Raw genomic sequence first — 22,672 nt, forward strand, 5'->3', positions numbered from 1 at the left:
AGCCAGGGCAGGAGTAAACTCACTGCCATGAAAGCAGGAACATAGCCCGGATGGCTTTGCCACCTGCTGACTGTAGAGCCCTTGGGCCTTGAACAACATAGGCAATAGCCAGGTAGTGGTTACCATGGGCCCTGGGGGAAACCCAGTGCTGTGATGTCTTCAAGTCTGATCCAGGACAGTCCCAGTGGTGGTGGCACAGGGGTGCTTGTGTCACCCCTCCCCCAGCTCCAGACAGCTCCGCCCAGAAACAAAGAGTCTCCATTTGCTTGGGAGAAAGTAAGGAAAGAAAAAGAAGTCTCTGCCTGGTAATCCAGAGAATTCCCCAGGATCTTATCCAAGACCACCACGGTGATACCACTATGAGTCTAGAAGAGTCCAAGACTTGTCTGGGCAACATAAGAAGTCCTCATCTCTACAGAAAAATTTTAACAATTAGCCAGGCATGGTGGCACATGCCTAGAGTCCCAGCTACTGGAGAGGCTGGGGCAGGAGGATTGCTTGAGCCCAGGAATTTGAGCTGCAAGTGAGCTACAATCATGCCTCTGCACTCCAGCCTGTGTGACAGAGAGAGAATCTGTCTCTTAAAAAAGAAAAAAAAAAAAAAAGTCAGTTCCCTTCAGATTCATGCCATTCCACTTTAATATTATACTTTCTCTTTGTTGTTCATTAAGTCTTGCTTTCCAAGTCATCTTGCCTTATCCCAAGAAACTTCAACAATCAGAGAAAATCATGCAGTACCCTGCCTCTGAGTTCACTGATGCCATCTCTAAAGACCTCCTCCTCCACTCCACCTGGGTCATCTACTTCCTCAGTTTTTTATCTTGTTATCAAAACTAACCCAATTATGAAATTACTAATTCAGACACCCCACTCTCTCCTATTTTTCGAGATAACTATTCAACTGCTCTACTATGACTACTCTGCTTCACTGATCACCAATCCATTGAGCTGTCTTGATTTTCCATCAGCCTCATCTGGTTTTCATGATTTTAAACACCCTCTAATAACCTGACTCCCTCTTGCCCCATTGTTCTACAAGTAGCCTGTCTGGAGCCCAAATCTCAAACAGCATATCTTTAGCAAAACTAAAAGACAAAACCTGAGAAAGAATAATTTTTTTTTTTTTTTGAGACAGAGTCTTGCTCTGTTACCCAGGCTGGAGTACAAGGGCATGATCAGATCTCACTGTAGCCTCAACCACTGGGGCTCAATTGATCCTCCTACCTCAGCCTTCTCAGTAGCTGAGATCACAGGTGTGCATCATCATATCTGGATAATTTTTTTAAATTTTTTTATAGAGACGAGATCTCACTATGTTGCCCAGGCTGGTATTGAACTCCTGGGCTCAAGCAATCATCCTGCCTTGGCCTCTCAATGTGCTGGGATTATAGGCGTGAACCATCATGCCAAGCCGAAAGAGTAAGGATAAAAAAGGCAGCAAGATACCAGTAGAAAAATAGGCAAACGTTGAGCTGGGCTCAGCAGCACATGCCTGTAATCACTGCTTATTTGTGAGACTGAGGTAGGAGAAATGCTTGAGCCCAGGAGCTCAAGGCAAGCCTGAGCAAGACAGCACGACCCTATTTCAAAACAGAAAAAAAAAAAGGCAAAAATCACAAGCAGGTGCCTCACAAGAGGAAATATCAATTGCTTCATATAAATCTGCGTCCAACCTCACTAATAATCCAAGATGTCAAAATTGATACTATTCTTCATCTATCAAAATGTGTAAATTAAAAAACTTAATAGGCAAGGCTAGCAAGGGACCAACGAATCTACCATTCTTAGGAACTGCTAATTAGCTGCATAAATTACTACATTTCTGAAAGGCAATTTGGCAGTATCTTTTAAGATTCTTTAAAATGTGTTTTATAGAAAGCTAGATTTTTTAAAAGTATAAAAATCACGGAGGAAAATGTTCACCACAACGCTGAAAACAATATAAACATAAAATATGTGGAGAATGGTTCCATATATTGCATAACAACATGTCACACTACACACTCAGAATCTGAACTCAGAAAGGAAATAAATTTAAATAAAATTATCTCCATTCCAAATCCAGGGACTAGTTCTGGTCCCGAATCAAATGGCGTAGGTTTACATTTCCTTGCTCCTCCCCTTTAAGTATATTTAAAATTCCCAGAAATAATCTAACAGACAATCATAAAAGAACTTTGAAAGGCAAAAAGAGGAAGGCAGAATGGCTAGGGGCCTCAGGACTTGAAGAACAATATGATATTACATTACCCAAGTTTTTCAGCATCATAGGAAAGGTTAAAAAAAACAAGTTTCCTGAGCATTCCTTTAATCTGCTATAATTCAGACTGGGCACTAGAGAGCCCTAAAACCCAGAACTATCAACAGACTTAGATCCAAAAGGGCCCCCAAGCCTGCCTAAAGAAGCAGAAAATGGGCAGCCTGGAGGAAATCTAGCAGGTGGTCCCATCCCTGACTCCATACCTGGAGTTGCAGGAGGGCCCACCATGACGGAATGAGCAATGCCAATAAAGATCAGGCAGGGGAACTTCATCTACTGCCCCATATGCAGTACAGCAGGTAGGCCCACATTACCCACATCAGCAGCACCAGTCGGCACAGTTGCTATCTCTTAGCCTTCCACCCAGCAGCAAAGAACTATGTTTCCCAACTCCCCACCCAGGAGCAAAGAGTGGCCCAAGACAAGAGCCTTCCTTCCACCCCCACAGGCAATATCAACAGTAACTGAATGGAAGCTCCGCTAGCACCAGGTAGGAGTCCACATGGTGGGGCTAGGAGAATGCTCACAGACCCATGAGTCCTGAGCCCAGCATCTACCATGCATTCTCCACTCAGCAGCAACCAGCCCAGAAAAATCCACTCCACTCTCACAGGTGGCATGATCAAGGACTGAATGGAAGTCCCGACAATGCCAGGAGAAAAAAAATTGAGACTAGAAAAGCACAGCAAGAGCTCTAAAAATCAAATCATCATTGAAACCACAGATCTCAGTAGTATGCCAGGACCTATACACAAAACCTAAACAGGGCAATTACCTACTAAGATAGATCATTTAGATAGCATCATGAAATATTAAAATGTTCTTATTTATTAAAAAAGAAAAGAAAGGGCTTAGCACAGTGGCTTATGCCTATAATCCCAGCACTTTAGAAGGCCACAGGAGGAAGATCACTTTGAGACCAGGAGTTAAGAACAGCCTGGACAACACAGCGAGACCCCATCTCTATAAAAATTAAAAATTAGCAAAGTGGTGGAGCACACCTGTAGTCCTAGCTACTGGGGAAGCTGAGGTGGGAGGATCACTTGAGCCCAGGAGTTTGAGGTTGCAGTGAGCTATGATTATGGCACTCCAGTCTGGGTGACAAAGAGAGACCATGTCTCAAAAAATAAATAAATAAATAAAATGGAAAAAACTGTAATTTTTGAAACATTATTTTACAAAAGGCTTTTAAGAATTTAGGGAAATACTGAAGATATAATGTAAAATTTTAAAAGCAACAGACAAACTTACATATACAGTATTGCTTTAGATATTTGTTAAGCATATAAAAGAAAATGGAAAGCAATATTCCAAAATATTATCAGTCATTACACCTCTTGGTAACAAATTATGAATTTTTCCTGTTTTTATATTTTCCAATTTTACTAAAGTACTTGTTTAATGTTTACTAGCTGTATAATTAAAACTCTAACCACAGGGTACTAAAACTAGTGATACAAAGAGCTGTGAGAACACGCAGCTCATGATTCTGTAAAAGAGTGGGAGTGACCTTAATGAGATGATGTAACACAAGTGTGTTGTCTTTTACATACCTGTGGATCTGTCCATTTTTATGCAGATATTCCAGCCCTTCCAGTACTTCTCGGAGTATAGTAGCAATGGTAGATTCATCTAGGACTCCACTTTTGTGTTCCCCTTTTGCCACAATGTGCTTAATAATATCCAGAACAGAACCTGAAAACAGAAGGCATAATTTTCTAAAAATCTCTAAATCATTCAATATAATTCAGATCCATTTTAGAATCAAAACACAGGCGAACCTTCTCATAAATTTAACTGTATAGGAATGAAAAAAAAACAGCAAATATAAGGAAATACAAAATTTTTAAATGAATAACTTATTTTCAGTCGGGCATGGTGGCTCACACCAGTAATCCCAGCACTTTGGGAGGCCAAGGTGAGCAGATCACAAGGTCAAGAGATCAAGATCATCCTGGCCAACATGGTGAAACCCTGTCCCACTAAAAATACAAAAATTAGCCGGGTGTGGTGGTGCATGCCTGTAATCCCAGCAACTCAGAAGGCTGAGGCAGAATTGCTTGAACCTGGGAGGCAGAGGTTGCAGTGAGCTGAGATTGCGCCATTGCACTCCAACCTGGCGACAGAAGTCCAGTCTAAAACAAAAAGTAGCCTGCTAATATTCAAATAGTATGTTATGCTAGTGTCTCCTTTGGACATCTAGTGAGAATCTGAAGAGGTAGTAGAGGATATCTAACTCCCCCTAAATAATGCCTAGGTAAGCCACGCTCATCAGTAATATTATAAGATACCACAAACCAATGCAGGCTTTTAACACCAGATTAGAATATGCACTGCTGTATGACTAAAGATATAAAAATACAATTGAAATGCCAATCAAATCAGGAATGAAATACTTGAATCACATATATATATACAAACTAACTTAGGACTAAAATTATTTTTAGGTTAATAAATTATAGAACTAAAATCGGCAAGGAGAAGACAAATACAAAAAGAATAAAAATTACAGTTCTCTTTGACTAACACCCCAGATGTATTATCAATCCTAAACTTCCCAGAATAGGAAATAATGCTCCTAGTAAAGGTTGAAGGTGGGGAGGAAAAGACACCTACAGTAATTAAAAGCACAATGCTGCCTGCCAAAACTGAAGATCATAATCAGTAAAAAGTTTGGTGGAAATTCATAAGATTTCTGACAGTATAATGGCCCATAACAATCACAGAACCAAAACAAAACAATTTCCAATATTAGCAACTGTGCCAAGAAGTCTAGAACATTACATAGACTGCACTGAAAAGATTCAATACTCATTTCTTGGTACAAGACTTCAGTGATCAAGACTAAAATCAAAACAACCGCTTACCTAGTTCTCTTGAAAACTTGCCCTACTGGGTACTTTTACTTCATACACTTAACAAGAAAAAATATACTTCCCAATACATAGAAAGAAACAGAATTCTCAAAAACATGAGGGATTGAACATGTTTATTTTAGCTCCCACTTAAAATCCACTAACTTGGTAAACTTGATTAAAAAGACATAAACCCACAATTTAAAAAGAGGATCAGAAAGATGACAGAAGACAGATGGCAACAATATTCTAGAAGATAGCAGAAAAAGTAACCAAGCACAGTGGAGAAATCTGAACTTCAGTGCTTGCAGAGGAACTATGCCATTTAGGACAAAGTGATCCCTACCCAGAGCTCCAGAGAGGCTCAAAACCACACACAGCAAGTACCATATGTGAGGGAGGAGTGGAGGACAGGGCTGAAAACAGGAAAACTGGTTGAAAGTTCAGATAAGAGAATAAGAGTCTTCCTCCCAGAGACTTGCCCTTTAGTACTCGCCACCTCCAGTAGGAGATAGGCAGTTTAGTCTCTGTGAACCAGAGAGGCTCACTCTCCAGAAAGCTCCCAGACAGGTTTCCCAACACATTACTACACTGGTTCTTTCCCCTCTCCATTGCTGGGATTCACAAGTTTGTGACCCAAAAGGGGAGAGACCTAAGAAAGAAGTTTGTTCTGCTTAGTTTAATCAACCACACGTGAATCCCCAAAGCAAAACGATTATACCAAAGGCCCACATGTTCCACTGTTCAAGAAATCCAGGCCACATAAGTACTTCAGTAAGAAAACAGTTATGTTAACACTGATCAAGTTCCATGTTTGTAACGTAATACCTAAAATAAGGAATGCAAAGGAAAACCAATTCCTACTGGAAATGAAAAATTATCACAACTCCTTCATTCAACAATTAAGCCCTATTACATTACATGTGAGATCTAAGACTGGGTGCCCCCGAATATGACAAGATATACATGACATGATTGCTGACTTTAAGGGAACTTCCAGTCTGGTAGATCAAACAAATGCAGCATCAAAGATCCTGGGGCACCTAAAAAGTGACTATATCTGTAAAGAGTTTGAAGCAGGAGCTCCTTTTCAAACTTTCAGATTTTTATTGATTTCACACCATCCAATGATCAATGAGGAGACTGAAGCAATGCCCATCTCTAGCCTGTATGTCCAGAACAGACATTTTGAACAAAGCCTATATATGAAACCCTTCTGATCTGGCTAACAATTTCAGTTTCAAACTCCTCCCAACAATATTATTATTATAGGTGGAGGAATCATCATGTCACCAAGACCTTCATCCTTAATTGATGAAGGACCAGACACTGGTCCTGTAAGGTACCCCCCTGCCACTTCTTATCCATTTAGTTTTTTAAGCCTCTGGTAGCCTCTAACTCGATGACAGTGTTTATAATCCTCCATCCTCAAACATCAAAATTATAAAGAATTCTTCAGGTCAACTAAGAGAAAGGTGAAGAGAAAATATGCTAAGCAAAAGGAGGCAGTAGATTATCACTGATTCAATTAACACCTAAGGTAGGAATAATGAGGGAAAGCTATAACTGTGTATGTAGTATTTTGTACTCATGCCTAATTTGTAAGAAATAGTATATAGGAATAATCTGTTCTCAAACTTTAACGTGTGAAGGAATTACTTGGCAAACTAGTAAAATTGCACATTCCCAGGCCATATACAACAGTCATTCAAGAGAACTGAGGTAGGGCCCAAGAAGCTGCATTTCAAAAGGCAGTTAACTTAGACTGCTTTAATGAAAGCTGTCCATTAAAATCCAAACATTTTTCTTTTTTTTTTTTTTTTTTTTTTTTTTTTTTTTGAGACGGAGTTTCACTCTTGTTACCCAGGCTAGAGTGCAATGGCGCGATCTGGGCTCACCGCAACCTCCGCCTCCTGGGTTCAGGCAATTCTCCTACCTCAGCCTCCTGAGTAGCTGGGATTACAGGCATGTGCCACCATGCCCGGCTAATTTTTTGTATTTTTAGTAGAGACGGGGTTTCACCATGTTGACCAGGATGGTCTCGATCTCTTGACCTCGTGATCCACCCGCCTCGGCCTCCCAAAGTGCTGGGATTACAGGCGTGAGCCACCGCGCCCGGCCCCAAACATTTTTCAAAGTAAAAATAAATCAATCAAATAATGGGAAACAAGGGTATTTTTGTTTGGATACAAACAAAATTTTGTAGCAAAGCAAAAAGTTTCAATGTAGATCATCTATTCCCAAAAAATAATCCCCATCAGACTTCATGGCCTGTGGCATGGAACATGTTAAAAGCAATGCAAAAATTTAATTGTCCAACAAAATAATGACAGAATATGAAAATAATATTTGACAAAGTAGTGAAGTAGCTGCTGGCTTCAGACACTTGTTAAGTCTGAAAATTATAACTCAATCAAATTAATTACCCCATCAACAAGTTAATTTCCTCAGTTTACTTGTAGAAGATACTCTTTAAATATAAAATCAACTCATTCAACTTAGTTACTGGTATCTCTGCTAACAAGTTTTTTGTTTTGTTTTGAGACGGAGTCTCACTGTCACCCAGGCTGGAATACAGTGGCGAAATCTTGGCTCACTGCAACCTCCACCTCCTGGGTTCAAGCAGTTCTCCTGCCTCAACCTCCTGAGTAGCTGGAACTACAGGCATGCACCACCATGCATGGCTAAGTTTTCTATTTTTGGTAGAGACAGGGTTTCACCATGTTGGTCAGGCTGGTCTTGAACTCCTGACTTTATAATCCACCCACCTCGGCATCCCAAAGTGCTGTGATTACAGGTGTGAGCCACCGCACCCAGCAAGAAGTTTTAATCAATCTTTAGCTACTACTAGTAGTAAAAGACTTTACTGCTTATGTCTTCCTAAACCTCAGAAGATTTCAAAGGGGCCACAATTTGCTTGGTCTGAGTATTCCATTTTTGACCAAAAGATGTTACAGAAATTTAAACACCCTGCATTGTTGCTTGAACATCCAAAGCTGGTCACTACTAATATGAGACATTTTACCTCCTGCTTTAGATCAAGGAAGTCCCCATGTTCTTTATCTCTTAGAAAAAGACAAAGCTAGGCCGGGCGCGGTGGCTCATGCCTGTAATCCTAGCACTTTGGGAGGCTGAGGCAGGTGGATCACCTGAGGTCAGGAGTTCAAGACCAGCCTGGCCATCAGGGTGAAACCCCATCTTTAAAAAAAAAAAAAAAAGACAGAAAAAAAGAAAAAGACAAAGTTGAGGGCATGCTTAAACAACTATCTAAGACAGTGAATTTACATTAGATTTCTGCATTTCTACACTTACTCCCTTTAAGTACTACAGGTACCTCTTTTTTCATCTCAGAAGTTTTTTTAAATTACTTGGATTTTTAAAAAGCTTACATTTGCAGTTTGGTGCTAATAAACTGTGGAAATAACTATTTATACCAAAAGTGCTTCTAACTTCTAAAGCTTAACTTCCTGTAGTAATAAATCCCAACATTCAATATGAGAGTTTTAATTAGAAAAGATAGGAATACTACAGTTATAAGGAAGCATCATAAATTGATTATAATATTGACACAACTAAATTTATTTTAACCAGGATGTACACTTGGTTGGTGGGCTTAAGAGTGACTCATTATTCATTTTATGAATTAGTTTATTAAATTCTACATCAGTACAATGTTCCTAAATCAATATGCTTTTGTTTTCAATATTCTGACTAAAAAAGTTGATGTGAAAGAAGGTACCCTATACATACTTTTGTTAACTCTGGTTATTTATATTTTTTAATTTGGGGAGTCTTTGCTTATCAGTAAGTCTCTTTCAATAGTCCTCTTCTCTCATTCTCTCTGCTCCCGCTGTGAATCTGTCAGTTCTCAAGACACACACACTGCATCCTGTCTCCATCCCCTTTTGCACAGTATTCTAGCTGGATCACATCTCCCATCCTTCCCGAGTACTAACTCTAGCCCCCATTTCACCTGGCTAATTATTAGTTATTCTTTTTAATTTTTAATTTTTTTTTAGAGACAGAGTCTCACTCTGTTGCCCAGCTAGACTGTGGTGGCAAGATCATAGCTTGCCTTAACCTCGAACTCCTGGCCTCAAGCTCTCCTCCAGCCTCCCAAGTAGCTAGGACAACTGGTCCAAGCTTAGCAAATTGTTTTATTTTTGGTAAAGACCGGGTCTTTCCATGTTGTCCAGGCTGGGCTGTTGAACTCTTGGCCTAAAGCAGTCTTTCTGCCTCAACCTCCCAAAGCACTGGGACAGCAGGCATGAGCCACCTCACCAGGCCAATTATTACCCTATTCGTTAGCTCTCAGCTGGACGTCACCTCCTGAGGTAAGTCTTTGTTAATCTCACTGCAACCGTTCTCCCTCAAGGTTAAATTCTCCTGGAACTTGTTCCCATAGTCCACGAGAGCAAGGAACTGATAACTTTATTCACCAGTGTACTGGAGATCAGTAAGTATTTGATGAATGGCATTTTAATTAAGCTACAATCCTGATACATCTTCCTCCTGTTTAAAAAAAAAAAAAAAATATTGGCCGGGCGTGGTGGCTCATGCCTGTAATCCAAGCACTTTGGAGGCCAAGGTGGGCAGATCACCTGAGGTTGGGAGTTCAAGACTAGCCTGACGAACATTGTGAAACCCCATCTTTATTTAAAAAAAAAAAAAAAAATTTAAGCTGTGCTGAGTTCTAACTTTTGTTTTCTAAATGTTGCCTAATGTATCACCTCAGTTTAAATGTTTATTCATTTTATAACAACAAAAGCAAGATTTCATTTTCCTAAAACAAATGCAAAATTTTTAATATTTAAAAGGTTTAGGCTGGGTTCCACGACTCACACCCATAATCCCAGCACTTTGGGAGGCTGAGGACCATCCTGGCTAACATGGTGAAATCCCATCTGTACTAAAAATACAAAAAAATTAGCCGGGCATGGTGGCACATGCCTGTAGTCCCAGCTACTTGGTAGGCTGAGGCAGGAGAATCACATAAACTCAGGAAGCAGAGGTTGCAATAAGCTGAGATCATGCCACGGCATTCCAGCCTGTGTGACACAGCGAGATTCCAACTCAAAAAATAAAATAAAATAAAATAAAAGGTTTAGATATAATGATCATGTTGACTCATAAAAATATAAGCACTTATAAAAAGAGTTATGACTAAATGGAACATGTTTGAAAATTATCCTCCAAGAAATCTGCCAAGTGCTAGTCTTGAAAAATTGGGTAACGTCCCAGAAAACTTAAGACCAGACCAAGAGGGTCAAAGAGCCACATTTAAAAGACATCCCACCCATTTACATGTCCTACCCCTTCCACGATCAAGACATATACGCACTAAGAGAGGAACAGGAATTCTTAAAAAAAAAAAAAAAAAAAAAAGCCATTCTGCTTAGGAGTAGCAGAAAGAAGGATGGGCTAGCATACAGGTATGGACAGGAGAATTAAGCAATTTATTCCCATTCATCAGAAGACTTTTTTGCAAAACATTAAAACCTTTGTATTACATATTCTTATAAATTATAAATTAAAAAATTATGTTATAGGTGATCAATAATGAAAGATACAGTATTACCTAATACTCCCATATCTCTCCATACAGAAAGAACCATGCTTGACCACCATCTTGAAAGGTGGTTGGTGTTAGCAAGGCTTCCAACCATCATATGAACAGGGCCTTTAACAAAGCAATCCAGTTTCTCCAGTGTGTCACTAATGGGATTGAAACAAAAAGGTGATTCTGGCTACACTGAAAAGCATCAAATAGCAAGGGATTATTACTATTAATGACTAAAATTTATTGTGCACCTATTACATGTCAGCACAGTGGTGGACGATTTACATTTATCATCTCATTTGCTCCTCATCAATCCTCTGAAATACAGAAAGGTATCCCCATTTAACAGATAAGTAAAAAGGTTCAAAGAGATGAAAGAGTTTTCCCAATGACATACAAGTGCTAAGTAGAAAAACTGAAATTTAATTCTAAAGTCTATGCTGTTTATAGTCTCTCTGGGGAAGTATAGTGTTCAGTGAGATATAGCAATAAAATTGCAAACTAAACAAACATGGATTCTCTTTTCTGTAACTCTACATTTTAAGATAGAAAATCATACTCCCTCACAAAATACACATGCAAGTCAAAACCAAGCAGCATAGTGACAGGAAGACCAGTGTGGCTGCATCACTCACTAGTCCTAGCTGTCTTGCCATGTGATTCAAATCCATGCCTTGGCAAAATGACTAATGTACCAAATGGCATGGGGCTTTCAGGTAACCATAACAAAATGTTCAATCTATACATGCCAAGGTTTCATAGTTTACAATCAGCAATATTTATATTTTATTGTAAGAATAAAGCAGAAATAACTGTATATATATTACAAGATAAAGCACTTAAGTAATTATCTTAATATTGGGTACCAAGATTTTCTGTGTAAAGGAAAAGAGATTCAAGTATAATATTAAAGAAGCTTAAAAAGTCAAGGACATTAAATTTGTATTGGAAATATTAATGTCAAATTATGATTTATTTTTAACCTACTATATTTCCAAGCTCTAGCAGCAATGACACTAGAGTAGTAATGAGCACTCCAAGCATCCAAGCTTTGCTTTCTTCTAAGTACCATTCCCGAGTAAAAAATATCAAAGCTCATTAGAATATTGGCTGATTCAAGGTCTGGGAAAATGAATATAAATATAACCCTAGGGAATCTTGAATTAAAATGTAAAGATATAATGAAAGACTGATGGGTTCATATCAAGAGGACGCAAGAGTGACTTTGAAAGGGCTCCCACTGACAAATTTTGGACAACCTGCATATCAGAAAGAATAGAGTATAACTGATGGAAAGACACTGAATACATAAAAATTTTTGGGTCTTTAATAATACTCCAGAAAGTACAGGCCCTACCCAACTGGAAAAAGGGAAATTTTTAAACCCTCTCAGTTCCTACCATTGCAGATGATTACTAGACCAACTTTTTACTCTAAAACTTGGTACTTAAAAAAAAAAACTCAATTATTTATCTCACCTTTTCAGTAGGAACTAGAGTACAGATTAATCAGTGTCCCAGTTGATAAGGAAAAGTTCTACACAGAAGGATGCCAGCTTATAAATATAAAAGATATGATGCTGTGGCCGGGCGCGGTGGCTCAAGCCTGTAATCCCAGCACTTTGGGAGGCCGAGGCGGGTGGATCACGAGGTCAGGAGATCGAGACCATCCTGGTCAACATGGTGAAACCCCGTCTCTACTAATACAAAAAATTAGCTGGGCATAGTGGCGCGTGCCTGTAATCCCAGCTGCTCAGGAGGCTGAGGCAGGAGAATTGCCTGAACCCAGGAGGCGGAGGTTGCGGTGAGCCGAGATCGCGCCATTGCACTCCAGCCTGGGTATCGAGCGAAACTCCGTCACAAAAAAAAAAAAAAAAAAAAAAAAAAAGATATGATGCTGTAAGAAAAATCACCATTTTACAACCCGATTCAAACAAGGATTCAAACAATGAATATGAAAATCATTTGAAAAAAGACTTATGGAGAACTGGACACTCATTAGATACTCACAAAGTATCATCTCACAGATTACTTGCCAGCTACAAAGGGGAAAATGTTACCTTTTCCATGGAGAGGCCTAGTTGTCCTAATCTTAAGCAAACAAAACTAACATCACTATTAAAAAGACAATCAGATAGCAATTTCCTGATGTAACACAATATGAAGTACACAGCAACACCCAGAAGTATCCTCCCCCAAAATATTTAACTTGAATTTAATCAAGCCTTCAGATCTAATTTTCAATATACAAGAAAAAAGAGGAATATATAAATCAAGTTAAATGCCACCAAGAAGAAATAATCAGATAAATCCAGAATATGGCACATTCTACAAGATAACTGGACTAGACTCTTCAATAAGTTTACATCATGGAAGGGAGGAAGCAAGAAGGAAGAATCCTAAATTAAGAGAGATTTAGACCAGGCACAGTGGTTCACACCTGTAATCCCAGCACTTTGGGAGACGAAGGTGGACGGATCGCTTGAAGACAAGAATTGGAGATGAGCCTAAGCAACACAGTGAGACCCCGTTTCCAAAAAGAATTTATACTAAATAACAAAATTAGTTGAGCATGGTGGTACATGCCTGTAGTCTCAGCTACTTGTGAGGCTGAGACAGGAGGATCACTTGAGCCCAGGAGTTTGAGGCTGCAGTGAGCCATAATTGTACCACTGCACTCCAGCCTGGGTGACAGAGCCAGTCTGTCTCTAAAAAAAATTGAGAGATTTAAGCAGCATGACAACGAAATGAACCAAATGCAAGGTGTGAAACCTGTCTTGGCTCACAGATTAGCATCTTCAGCAAATACTATATTTTCAGTACCTCCTCAAATGCAAATGGCCATGAAAACAAAATCAGGATAAAAAAGAAGGAAATTTTATTAACTTTTCAAACCATGGTACTTATAGCATTTCCTTGTACTTTACTCACCTCCACTTAGCAGCTTCATGACAAGCCACAGCTCATCTTTTACCACAAAAGATGTGTAGTAAGATACAATATTAGGATGATGGCATTGACTCATGGCTTGAATTTCTTTCTACAAAGAAGAGAAAACATGATAATTCATTATATGCAAGCCTAAAACAAATCTTGTGAGTTAGCAAATTCAGATTTTGAAATCTCAAGACTTTGTCACACCATTCTGGGATGTCCATAGCTCTGATTTCTTCAAGAATAGATAAACCAATAAAACCACTGTCTCCCTCAGTCCATTCTGACTCAACTTCTTCCTCCACTCATTATACTAATAATCTTTCAAACTAGAAACACACTATTTAACACACCCTGGCACAACACTCCAGGAGGCCTCCTTTGGAACATGTATTTTTGCTTCAAGGTGCCCTTGAAGAACCGTCTTGGGAAATCTGGTTATATAGGTACAAAGGATATTAACTAATAAACAGGGTTTTTTAAATTATTATTTGTGTAGGGTTTTTTTTTTTTGCAACATATTACTTCATTCCATTTTTGTGAAATGATTAACAATTCTCACACTAAAGAGAAACAAACTGAAACAGGACAACATCAAAAACTAAATCCAGAGCAGAAATCTGAGCCACAAGTCTAAGCTTACTCTATCTCAGCTTATGATTTTAAATTAGATTTGGTATGACAAAATGCCTTATAAAGCCCTGTGTGATCAGGGCGCTGTTTACCTCTTTGGTCTCATTCCTGTGCCCCTTCACAACCCAGTACCTGATACAGCCACAGAAAACTCCAAGTGAGTCATGCTTCTTTTAACTCTGGACATTTAAACCCTATTGTGCCTCGGCCTCAAATACACTTCCCCCATCATCTCTGCCTAGCTAACTCCAACTCTTCCTTCTGATCTCAGTCTAGACAGAATTTCCTTCCAGCTTCCCAGCTTTAGTTAGATGCTCCTTCTCAGCTTCCAAGTACCCTGTATATCTCCTCCCATCATGGTACATAAAATACTGGATAGTACACTGTGTGCTTATTTGTCTGTCTCTCCCTGCTAGGCTGACAGCTCCATAAAGGAAAGTACTTAAAAGTAGATTCTTAATCACTATGGAACTCGTCTGACTATACTGTAACTGCCCATTTGTTTACACATCCCCCACAAAACTGTAAGCTCAGTGATAACTAAAACAGTTCTTAGCATATATCATTGTGCCTGGCACACAGTACACCTTCAATAAATATTTGCTGAATGAATGAAATACTGCAGCACTATATATGGCTTTTCACTTATTAATGTACCTGCCCTATGCCCTTGGTATTTGTTCAGTAAGATCAATTGCGTGAAAGTCATCCATAATCCCTGATTCATAAGGAATGCTCAGTAAATGCTAACTTTCCATTTTTCACCTTCTTTACTTGAATGTAACTTCCTTTATGGCAAGGATCTTGTCATATACATCTTGCAACCCTGAAATCACCAGCACAGTCTTCTGTACTAAAAGCTAAGTAAATATGAAAGAAAAGGAAGAAAGTATCTGGCTCTGTCACTCAGGCTGGAAGCGTAGTAGCACAACATCTCAACTCACTGCAATCTCCACCTCTCAGGCTCAAGCCATCCTCCCATCTCAACCTCCCAAGCATCTGGGACTACAGGCATGCACCACATCTAGCTTTTTCTTTTTGTATTTTTTGTAGAGACAAGGTTTTGCCATGTGGCCCAGGCTGGTCTCAAACTCCTGGGCTCAAGTGATCCTCCTGCATTGAAATCCCAAAGTGCTAGGTCTGTAGGCATGAGTCACCACACCTGGCCTCATGTTAAATTTTTAATGTTTGCAGTACATTAGTATTAGAAATGTGTTGGCACACTTGAAAGGATTTTTAAATAATAGCTTTATTTATTTATTTTTTATTCTTATTTTTTTGAGATGGCGTTTCGCTCTCGTTACCCAGGCTAGAGTGCAATGGCGCGATCTCGGCTCAATGCAACCTCCGCCTCCTGGGTTCAGGCAATTCTCCTGCCTCAGCCTCCTGAGTAGCTGGGATTACAGGCATGCGCCACTATGCCCAGGTAATTTTTTGTATTTTTAGTAGAGACGGGGTTTCACCATGTTGACCAGGATGGTCTCGATCTCTTGACCTCGTGATCCACCCTCCTCGGCCTCCCAAAGTGCTGGGATTACAGGCTTGAGCCACTGCGCCCGGCCAATAATAGCTTTATTTTTGAGATGGGGTCTCTCTCTGTCACTCAGGCTGGAGTACAGTGGTGTGATCATGGCCCACTGCAGCCTCAACCTCCCAGGCTCAAGTGATCCTCCCACCTCAGGCTCCAGACTAGATGGGACTACAGATGTGCACCACTATACCTGGCTTTTTTTTTTTTTTTTTTAATGAGACAGGGTCTTGTTTTTTAAACCAGGTTGGAGTGTAGTGGTGTGACCCAGCTAACTGCAACTTCAACCTCCTGGGCTCAACCTCCTGGGCTCAACCTCCTGGGCTCCTACCTCAGCCTCCCAAGTAGCTGGGACTAAAGATATGTGCCACGATACCTGGCTAAATTTTGTATTTTTGTAGAGCCGGAGTCCTGTGTTGCCCAGGCTGGTCTTGAACTCTTGGGCTCAAGCAATCCACCCAATTTGGCCTCCCAAATGCTGGGATTACAGACGTGAGCTCTCGTCCCTGGCCGGCTAATTTTTTTATTTTTCACAGACAGAGGCTCACTATGTTGCCCATGCTGGTCTCAAACTCCTGGAATCAAGCAGTACTCCCACCGTGGCCTCCCAATGTGCTAGGATTACAGGTGTAAGCCATTATTTCTGACCTATAACAGCTTTATTGAGATATAATTCACACACCATAAAATTTACTCTTTTAAAAGTGTCCAATTCAGTGTACTCAAAGAGTTGTACAACCATCACCAATTAATTCCAGAATGTTTCATAACTCCAGAAGAAACAGTGTACAGTTGTCCCTCAGTATATGTGGGGAATTGGTTTCAGGACCCCCAAATATACCCAAATCCATGCAGAACCCTCATTGTGTGAAAAGTCAGCCCTCTGTCTATGTGAGTTTCTCATCCTGTGAATACTGCATTTTCCATCTGCATTTGATTGGAAATAATCTTTTTTCTTTTCTTTTTTTTTTCTTTTTTTTTTTTTTTTTTGAGACAGGGTCTTGCTCTGTTGCCCAGTCTGGAGGGCAGTGGCGTGATCTCAGCTCACTGTAACCTCTGCCTCCTGAGTTCAAGCGATTCTTTTGCCTCAGCCTTCCGAATAGCTGGGATTACAGGTGCGTGCCACCACCCCCGGGTAATTTTTGTATTTTTAGTAGAGACGGGGTTTCACCATGTTGGCCAGGCTGGTCTCGAACTCTTGACCTCAGGTGATTTGCCTGCCTTAGCCTCCCAAACTGCTGGGATTACAGGCGTGAGCTACCACACCCGGCCCTCTTTCAAATTACTTTATACCTCCCCTGAGACATGTGTCACACTCTGCCTTGTACAACAGGCAAGAACCTCAACTTTTCAACTGGATTGTGAAACACCTGTTAGAAGTGTTTTAAGCCTCTTGATGTCCCCCATAGATGTCCAATGACTTCAGTCCTACCATCTATCAGAGAAGAGAAATATTTCAAAATACTACAATGTGTCTTTCTTAGAGAAAAGCTTAGAAGTACAATCTCTGGAAACAATAAATATAATAAGATTTGATAACTGATTTTCCCATCACACTTAGCAAAGGTTATCAGATAGAAAATACATGGCAAGAGAAAGGAGCAATACACTGCCCACTCACTAGTAACTGTCACATGATACACACCTGTTAGCCCAGTTTACATGGGCGCTCTTTGGAGAACCCAAAGACTATACAGAGTTCTTTGGAGAACCCAAAGACCGCTTTGTAAATAAATTTTAATATCACAACATCAAAAGTTTAGTACATTGATCTTACAGATTTTTTTTTTTTTTTTTTTGAGACGGAGTTTTGCTCGTTACCCAGGCTGGAGTGCAATGGCACGATCTCGGCTCACCGCAACCTCCGCCTCCCGGATTCAGGCAATTCTCCTGCCTCAGCCTCCTGAGTAGCTGGGATTACAGGCACACGCCACCATGCTCAGCTATTTTTTTGTATTTTTAGTAGAGACGGGGTTTCACCATGTTGACCAGGATGGTCTCGATCTCTTGACCTCGTGATCTACCCGTCTCGGCCTCCCAAAGTGCTAGGATTACAGGCTTGAGCCACCGCGCCCGGCCTCTTACAGATTTTTTTAAGGTAAACTGAAGGGTTTCACATCTCTCAGAAATAGAGCCTCTGGCACTCAGATCTCGGTATCCCGTAGAACAGGTCCTGGTATCACAAATAAACCAGGTATTCTCTACTACATTCCTGAAGTTTCATCAGTATGTGGTGAGATCTTACCTGCTTGCCTCCCCCAACCCCAAAAACCCAAGTATCTTAAACTTGCTTTACTAAAATTTACTTTTCTCCTTTACTTATTTGCTAAGTATTAATACATGCAAACTATATTTGCAACATAAAACGTATTGAAAAATGAGCAAAATGTACATGTATCTAACCAATTTTTTCTTTTTAATAAGATATAACAAATTTGCATTTCTCTAAAAGCTGCCACTGTAAGAACAAAAATATTGCTTTCAAGAATGTCAAATGATATTTAAAAAGAAATGTTCAGCTGGGCACCGTGGCTCACGCCTGTAATCTCAACACTTTGGGAGGCCGAGGCAGGCGGATCACCTGAGATCAGGAGTTCAAGATCAGCCTGGCCAACATGGTGAAACCCCATCTCTACTAAAAACAGAAAAATTAGCTGGGTGTGGTGGCGTGCGCTTGTAATCCCAGCAACTCAGGAGGCTGAGGTAGGAGAATCACTTGAACCTGGGAGGTGGAGGCTACAGTGAGCCGAGATCACACCACGGCATTCCAACCTGGGAGACAGTGAGACTCCACCTTAAAAGAAAAAAAAAAAGAAAAGAAATGTTCTTCCTACTTTTGAAATAAGACTATAATCATTTTGTTAAGTAGACAATAAAAGACCTGATAGACCTGATTTTTAATCCAGACTCTGTCATTTATTATATGATTTACTTCCTTCATCTATAAAACAGAGCTACTACATAGCTCATAGAAATGTGTGCAAGGTTAAAGTACACTGCAGTGCCTAGTACTGAAATATGTTTGCTATTATCATCATGTGAACTTAAGTTATTTAAACTTTAAGCCTCAGCTTAATCATGAAGTAGTTTAAATAATAAGACTTTCATTCATTTTACTCTATCCTTATCAATTAAATAACTGGTAAATGATAGGGCTTCATATTGGACTTCTCAAATTCTTGTCTTAATATGTAGGTTAAAATTTTTGTTTTTCTGTAACAGAATTAGTTTACAGTTATAGACAAATATTTTATCATCACTACAGTTCAAATGTCCAAATGGTGCTCTAAAGTATTATAGTATGTATCAATCCAAGATCTTTAAATAAGATTTCAATCAGCATTTCCTTCCAAGTACACATCTCTCACCAAAGATGGCTCAAAATCATCCCAGCAACTGACTCCTTCAGTTTCTGCTCATACATTACCAATTCCTGAAGAAATACATTTGTCTCGTCCATCTCATATATAATTATATATTATGCAATATATAACTCCATTACCTCTTTCTTTAATTCCAATTATTCCCTAATACTAACTATAGACACCACCAGAAATAAAATACAATTTGGGACAGTGAAAAAAACTTCTAGATGGACAGGTCATTCCAGTCCTAATCCCTGACCTTTCTATCACAGCTGTATACCCTCTTAAAGAAATTACTTAATAAAATAACAGTATTAGTTCATGTTTGTATGGTAGTTTAATAAATTGTGGTCTATTCAATAGAATGCTATATACACATTGTAAATGATACTGATCCATATTTACAGACACAGAAAAAGTTCTATGATTGTTAAATGAAAAGAGCATATGATTACATTATCATAAAAATACAAATACATTAAAATGTTCACTCTGAAAGGTTATATAGTAAAGGTTAATCTCAGAGTAAGAAAATTGTAACTAATTTTTTTCTTTCTACTTATCTAGACTATAAATTTTGCAATGAACATTATTTATTAATGAAGAAATCATAAACCTTTAAAAAAAAATCAAAAACTTCAAGTTATTTCCCACTGTAACATGAATATATATGACTATATCTCTCCATTTAAGAAGTATGAGATGTGCATACCAGGAGCTCATCCATGCTAGTTTGACATTTCTCAAGGTTTATCCGTTTGATTGCCACTTTCTCCTTTTTAGGGGCACAATAAGCTGCTTGGACCACAGCAGTTGCTCCACTCCCTAAAAACAAATATATAAAAGAGTAAATAAGTGGATGGATATATAAAAACATGACATTTTTAATTCCCATACAATTTAAACAAGAATAATCCTTATCTTGTTCCTACAGTGCATAACAGATGCAGAAAAACACTCTAAAGAGTGTCAGTTAAAGCAAAAGCCTCAACCATTTCATATGTATTGCCAATAAATACCAGTGCAAAAATAAATTTCAAAGCTGCTAGGATTCCAATTCTAGGAATAGGCTCACATTTCCTCGCTCCTCTGCTCCAAATACAATAAAATAGCAGAAAAATAATTCAACAAACAATCATAAGATTCTGAAAGGTAGAAAAAGAGAAGTAGACTAGTTAGGGATCTCAAGATTTCAAGGAGACACCACAGTAAGTTCACTGGGTTTTCCCTTTACCTCCCAAATATCCCAGACTGGACACCAGGGAGGCTTGCAAACTGGAACGAACATCACGAATGGATGGATAAGATAGATAAAGACAAATAAGTAAATGAGAAAACTCTGCTCTCTCTGGCCAACAGACTGTGAAAAGAGCAGCTCAGCAGAGACCTAGCAGAGAGATACACTTTCCTGTCCCCATCCAGGATAGTGGTGAACCCAATCCACTGCAGCATCAGCAGGGTCTCCACACTAGACCTGAAACAGTGGCCGGCCAGATTCACCACAGTGCCAGCCAGGTATCTGCCCCACACCTGTGGCAATGTCAAGTCAATCTGCCCTTAGCAGAGCCAGGGCCCCACACCCACAAGTCAGCCCAGGGAGCTGCAGAGATAGAATGGGAGTTCTAGTTGAATAAATGAGAGTTCTAGAAGAAGAAAATAGAAGAAAATAGCATTGCAAGAGATCTGAAAACTGAATTACCATAGGATTACAGCTCATAAAAGTAGGACAAGAGCCATACACTAAACCTAAATAGGGTAACTGCCTATTAAAATAGAAGAATTAAACAGGATAAAGAGTCTCAGCCAGGTGCAATGGCATGCACCTGTAATCCTAGATAATCAGGAGGCTGAGGCAAGAGGATCGTCTAAGGCCAGGAGTTAGAGACCAGCCTGGGAAACAGCAAGACTCTGTCTCATTTAAAAAAAAAAAAAAAAAGTCTCCTCACATAATAACCTAAATGTCCAAGATACCATTACAAAACAAAAAAATGACATGTCATACCAAAAGCCAAGAAAAGCACACTTGAATGAGAAAAAAAAAAAGACGATCATACTGATGCCAGCACCAAGACAAATCAGTTGTTGGAATTATCTCACAAGAATTTTAAAGCAGCCATCACAAAAGTGCTTCTACAAACAATTACAAAATCTTCTGAAACAGGCCAGGTGCCGTAGCTCACACCTGTAATCCCAGCACTTTGGGAGGCCAAGGTAGATGGATCAGGAGATCAAGATCATCCTGGCCAACACAGTAAAACCCCATCTCTACTAAAAATACAAAAATTAGCTTAGTGTGGTGGCTCAGTACTGAAATCCCAGCTACTCAGGAGTCTGAGGCATGAGAATCACTTGAACCCAGGGGGCGGAGGTTGCAGTGAGCCAAGATTGCACCACTGCACTCTAGCCTGGCAACAGAGTGAGACTCCATCTCAAAACAAAAAAAGGAAAAAAAAATTGAAACAAATAAAAAACAGAATATTGTGTCCAACCATCACTATAACAGGCTTATAGTCTAAAGATTTTAAAGTATATTTTAGTAAGGTTTTGCATTCACTAAAGAAAAGCACTAGCCCAGACTGTTTGTTTTGAAAGATGACTAAAACATTGTCACCTAAATCATGCAAAACACAGGAATTTACAATTTTGTTAACCCCTTTTCTAAATAAGGTCTGTTGTCAGAGTCATGTTGAAAATTAACTGGCAAAACAGCTGTAAGAATAGTCATCATCTTAAAAATCATGCTATTCTCTCCATACAAAGATGAAAATAAGACACACTGCCATATGCTTCAAGTAATTATTCAAGCAGCCTGATGGTTTTGCAATGAATCATCACTCACTCCCCTGTTCACTCTGGTGATCTCCCATCTCAGCGGATGGCAACTCCATTCTTCCAGATGCTCTAGCTAAAAGTCTTAGAATCATCTCATCTTCCCTTTCTTTCACATCTAATCCAACAGCAAATCTTCCAACTTCAAAAAAATATGCTACACTCAGAATCTGACCACTTCTCACCATCTCCACTATGACTTCTCTCTCCTGGATAACCTCCCTCCACCCTTGTGCCCTTATAAAACTATTCTTCACATTGCAGTCTGAGGTTTCTTTTGGTTTGTTTGTTCTGAGACAGCATCTCATTCTGTCACCCAGGCTGGAGTGCAGTGGCGCAATCTAGGCTCACTGCAACCTCCACCTCCCGGGTTCAAGCAATTCTCGTGCCTCAACCTCCCAAATAGCTGAGATTACAGACATGCACCACCAAACCTGGCTAATTTTTGTATTTTTAGTAGAGATGGGGTTGCACCACGTTGGCCAGGCTGGTCTCAAACTCCTGGCCTCATGTGATCCACCCACCTCCGCCTCCCAAAGTGCTGGGATTACAGCCATGAGCCACCTCACCCGGCCTGCAGCCTGAGTTTTAAAACATAAGTCAGGTCATTTAAATCTCTGTTCAAAACCCTGTAATGATTTGCAATCTTACTGAAAGCAAAAGCCAAGTTCCTACAATGACTTACAATCTGACAATCAGGACCATGCAT

The 22,672-nt window shown here is 39.6% G+C and overlaps 1 protein-coding gene across 2 annotated transcripts in view; it reads right to left on the bottom strand.

Annotated features, from left to right (window-relative positions):
- Positions 1-22,672, bottom strand: part of OXSR1 (oxidative stress responsive kinase 1) — a 95,722-nt gene that overhangs the window by 63,440 nt on the left and 9,610 nt on the right. The window contains exons 2-4 of one of the 2 annotated variants that reach the window (XM_012455655.2): positions 19,847-19,959; positions 13,606-13,714; positions 3,814-3,955 (exon numbers count right to left, since the gene is read on the bottom strand). In XM_012455655.2, coding sequence (XP_012311078.1) covers positions 3,814-3,955; positions 13,606-13,714; positions 19,847-19,959 — 364 coding nt within the window. Of the gene's footprint in view, positions 1-3,813; positions 3,956-10,693; positions 10,831-13,605; positions 13,715-19,846; positions 19,960-22,672 lie in introns of those variants that run through there. The other variant, XM_064360134.1, reaches the window with a different exon arrangement.

The sequence above is a fragment of the Aotus nancymaae genome, unplaced genomic scaffold (assembly GCF_030222135.1).
Source record: "Aotus nancymaae isolate 86718 unplaced genomic scaffold, 86718_ANA_hifiasm-v0.15.2.pri h1tg000038l, whole genome shotgun sequence".
In the NCBI taxonomy this organism is placed as follows: Eukaryota; Metazoa; Chordata; class Mammalia; order Primates; family Aotidae; genus Aotus; species Aotus nancymaae.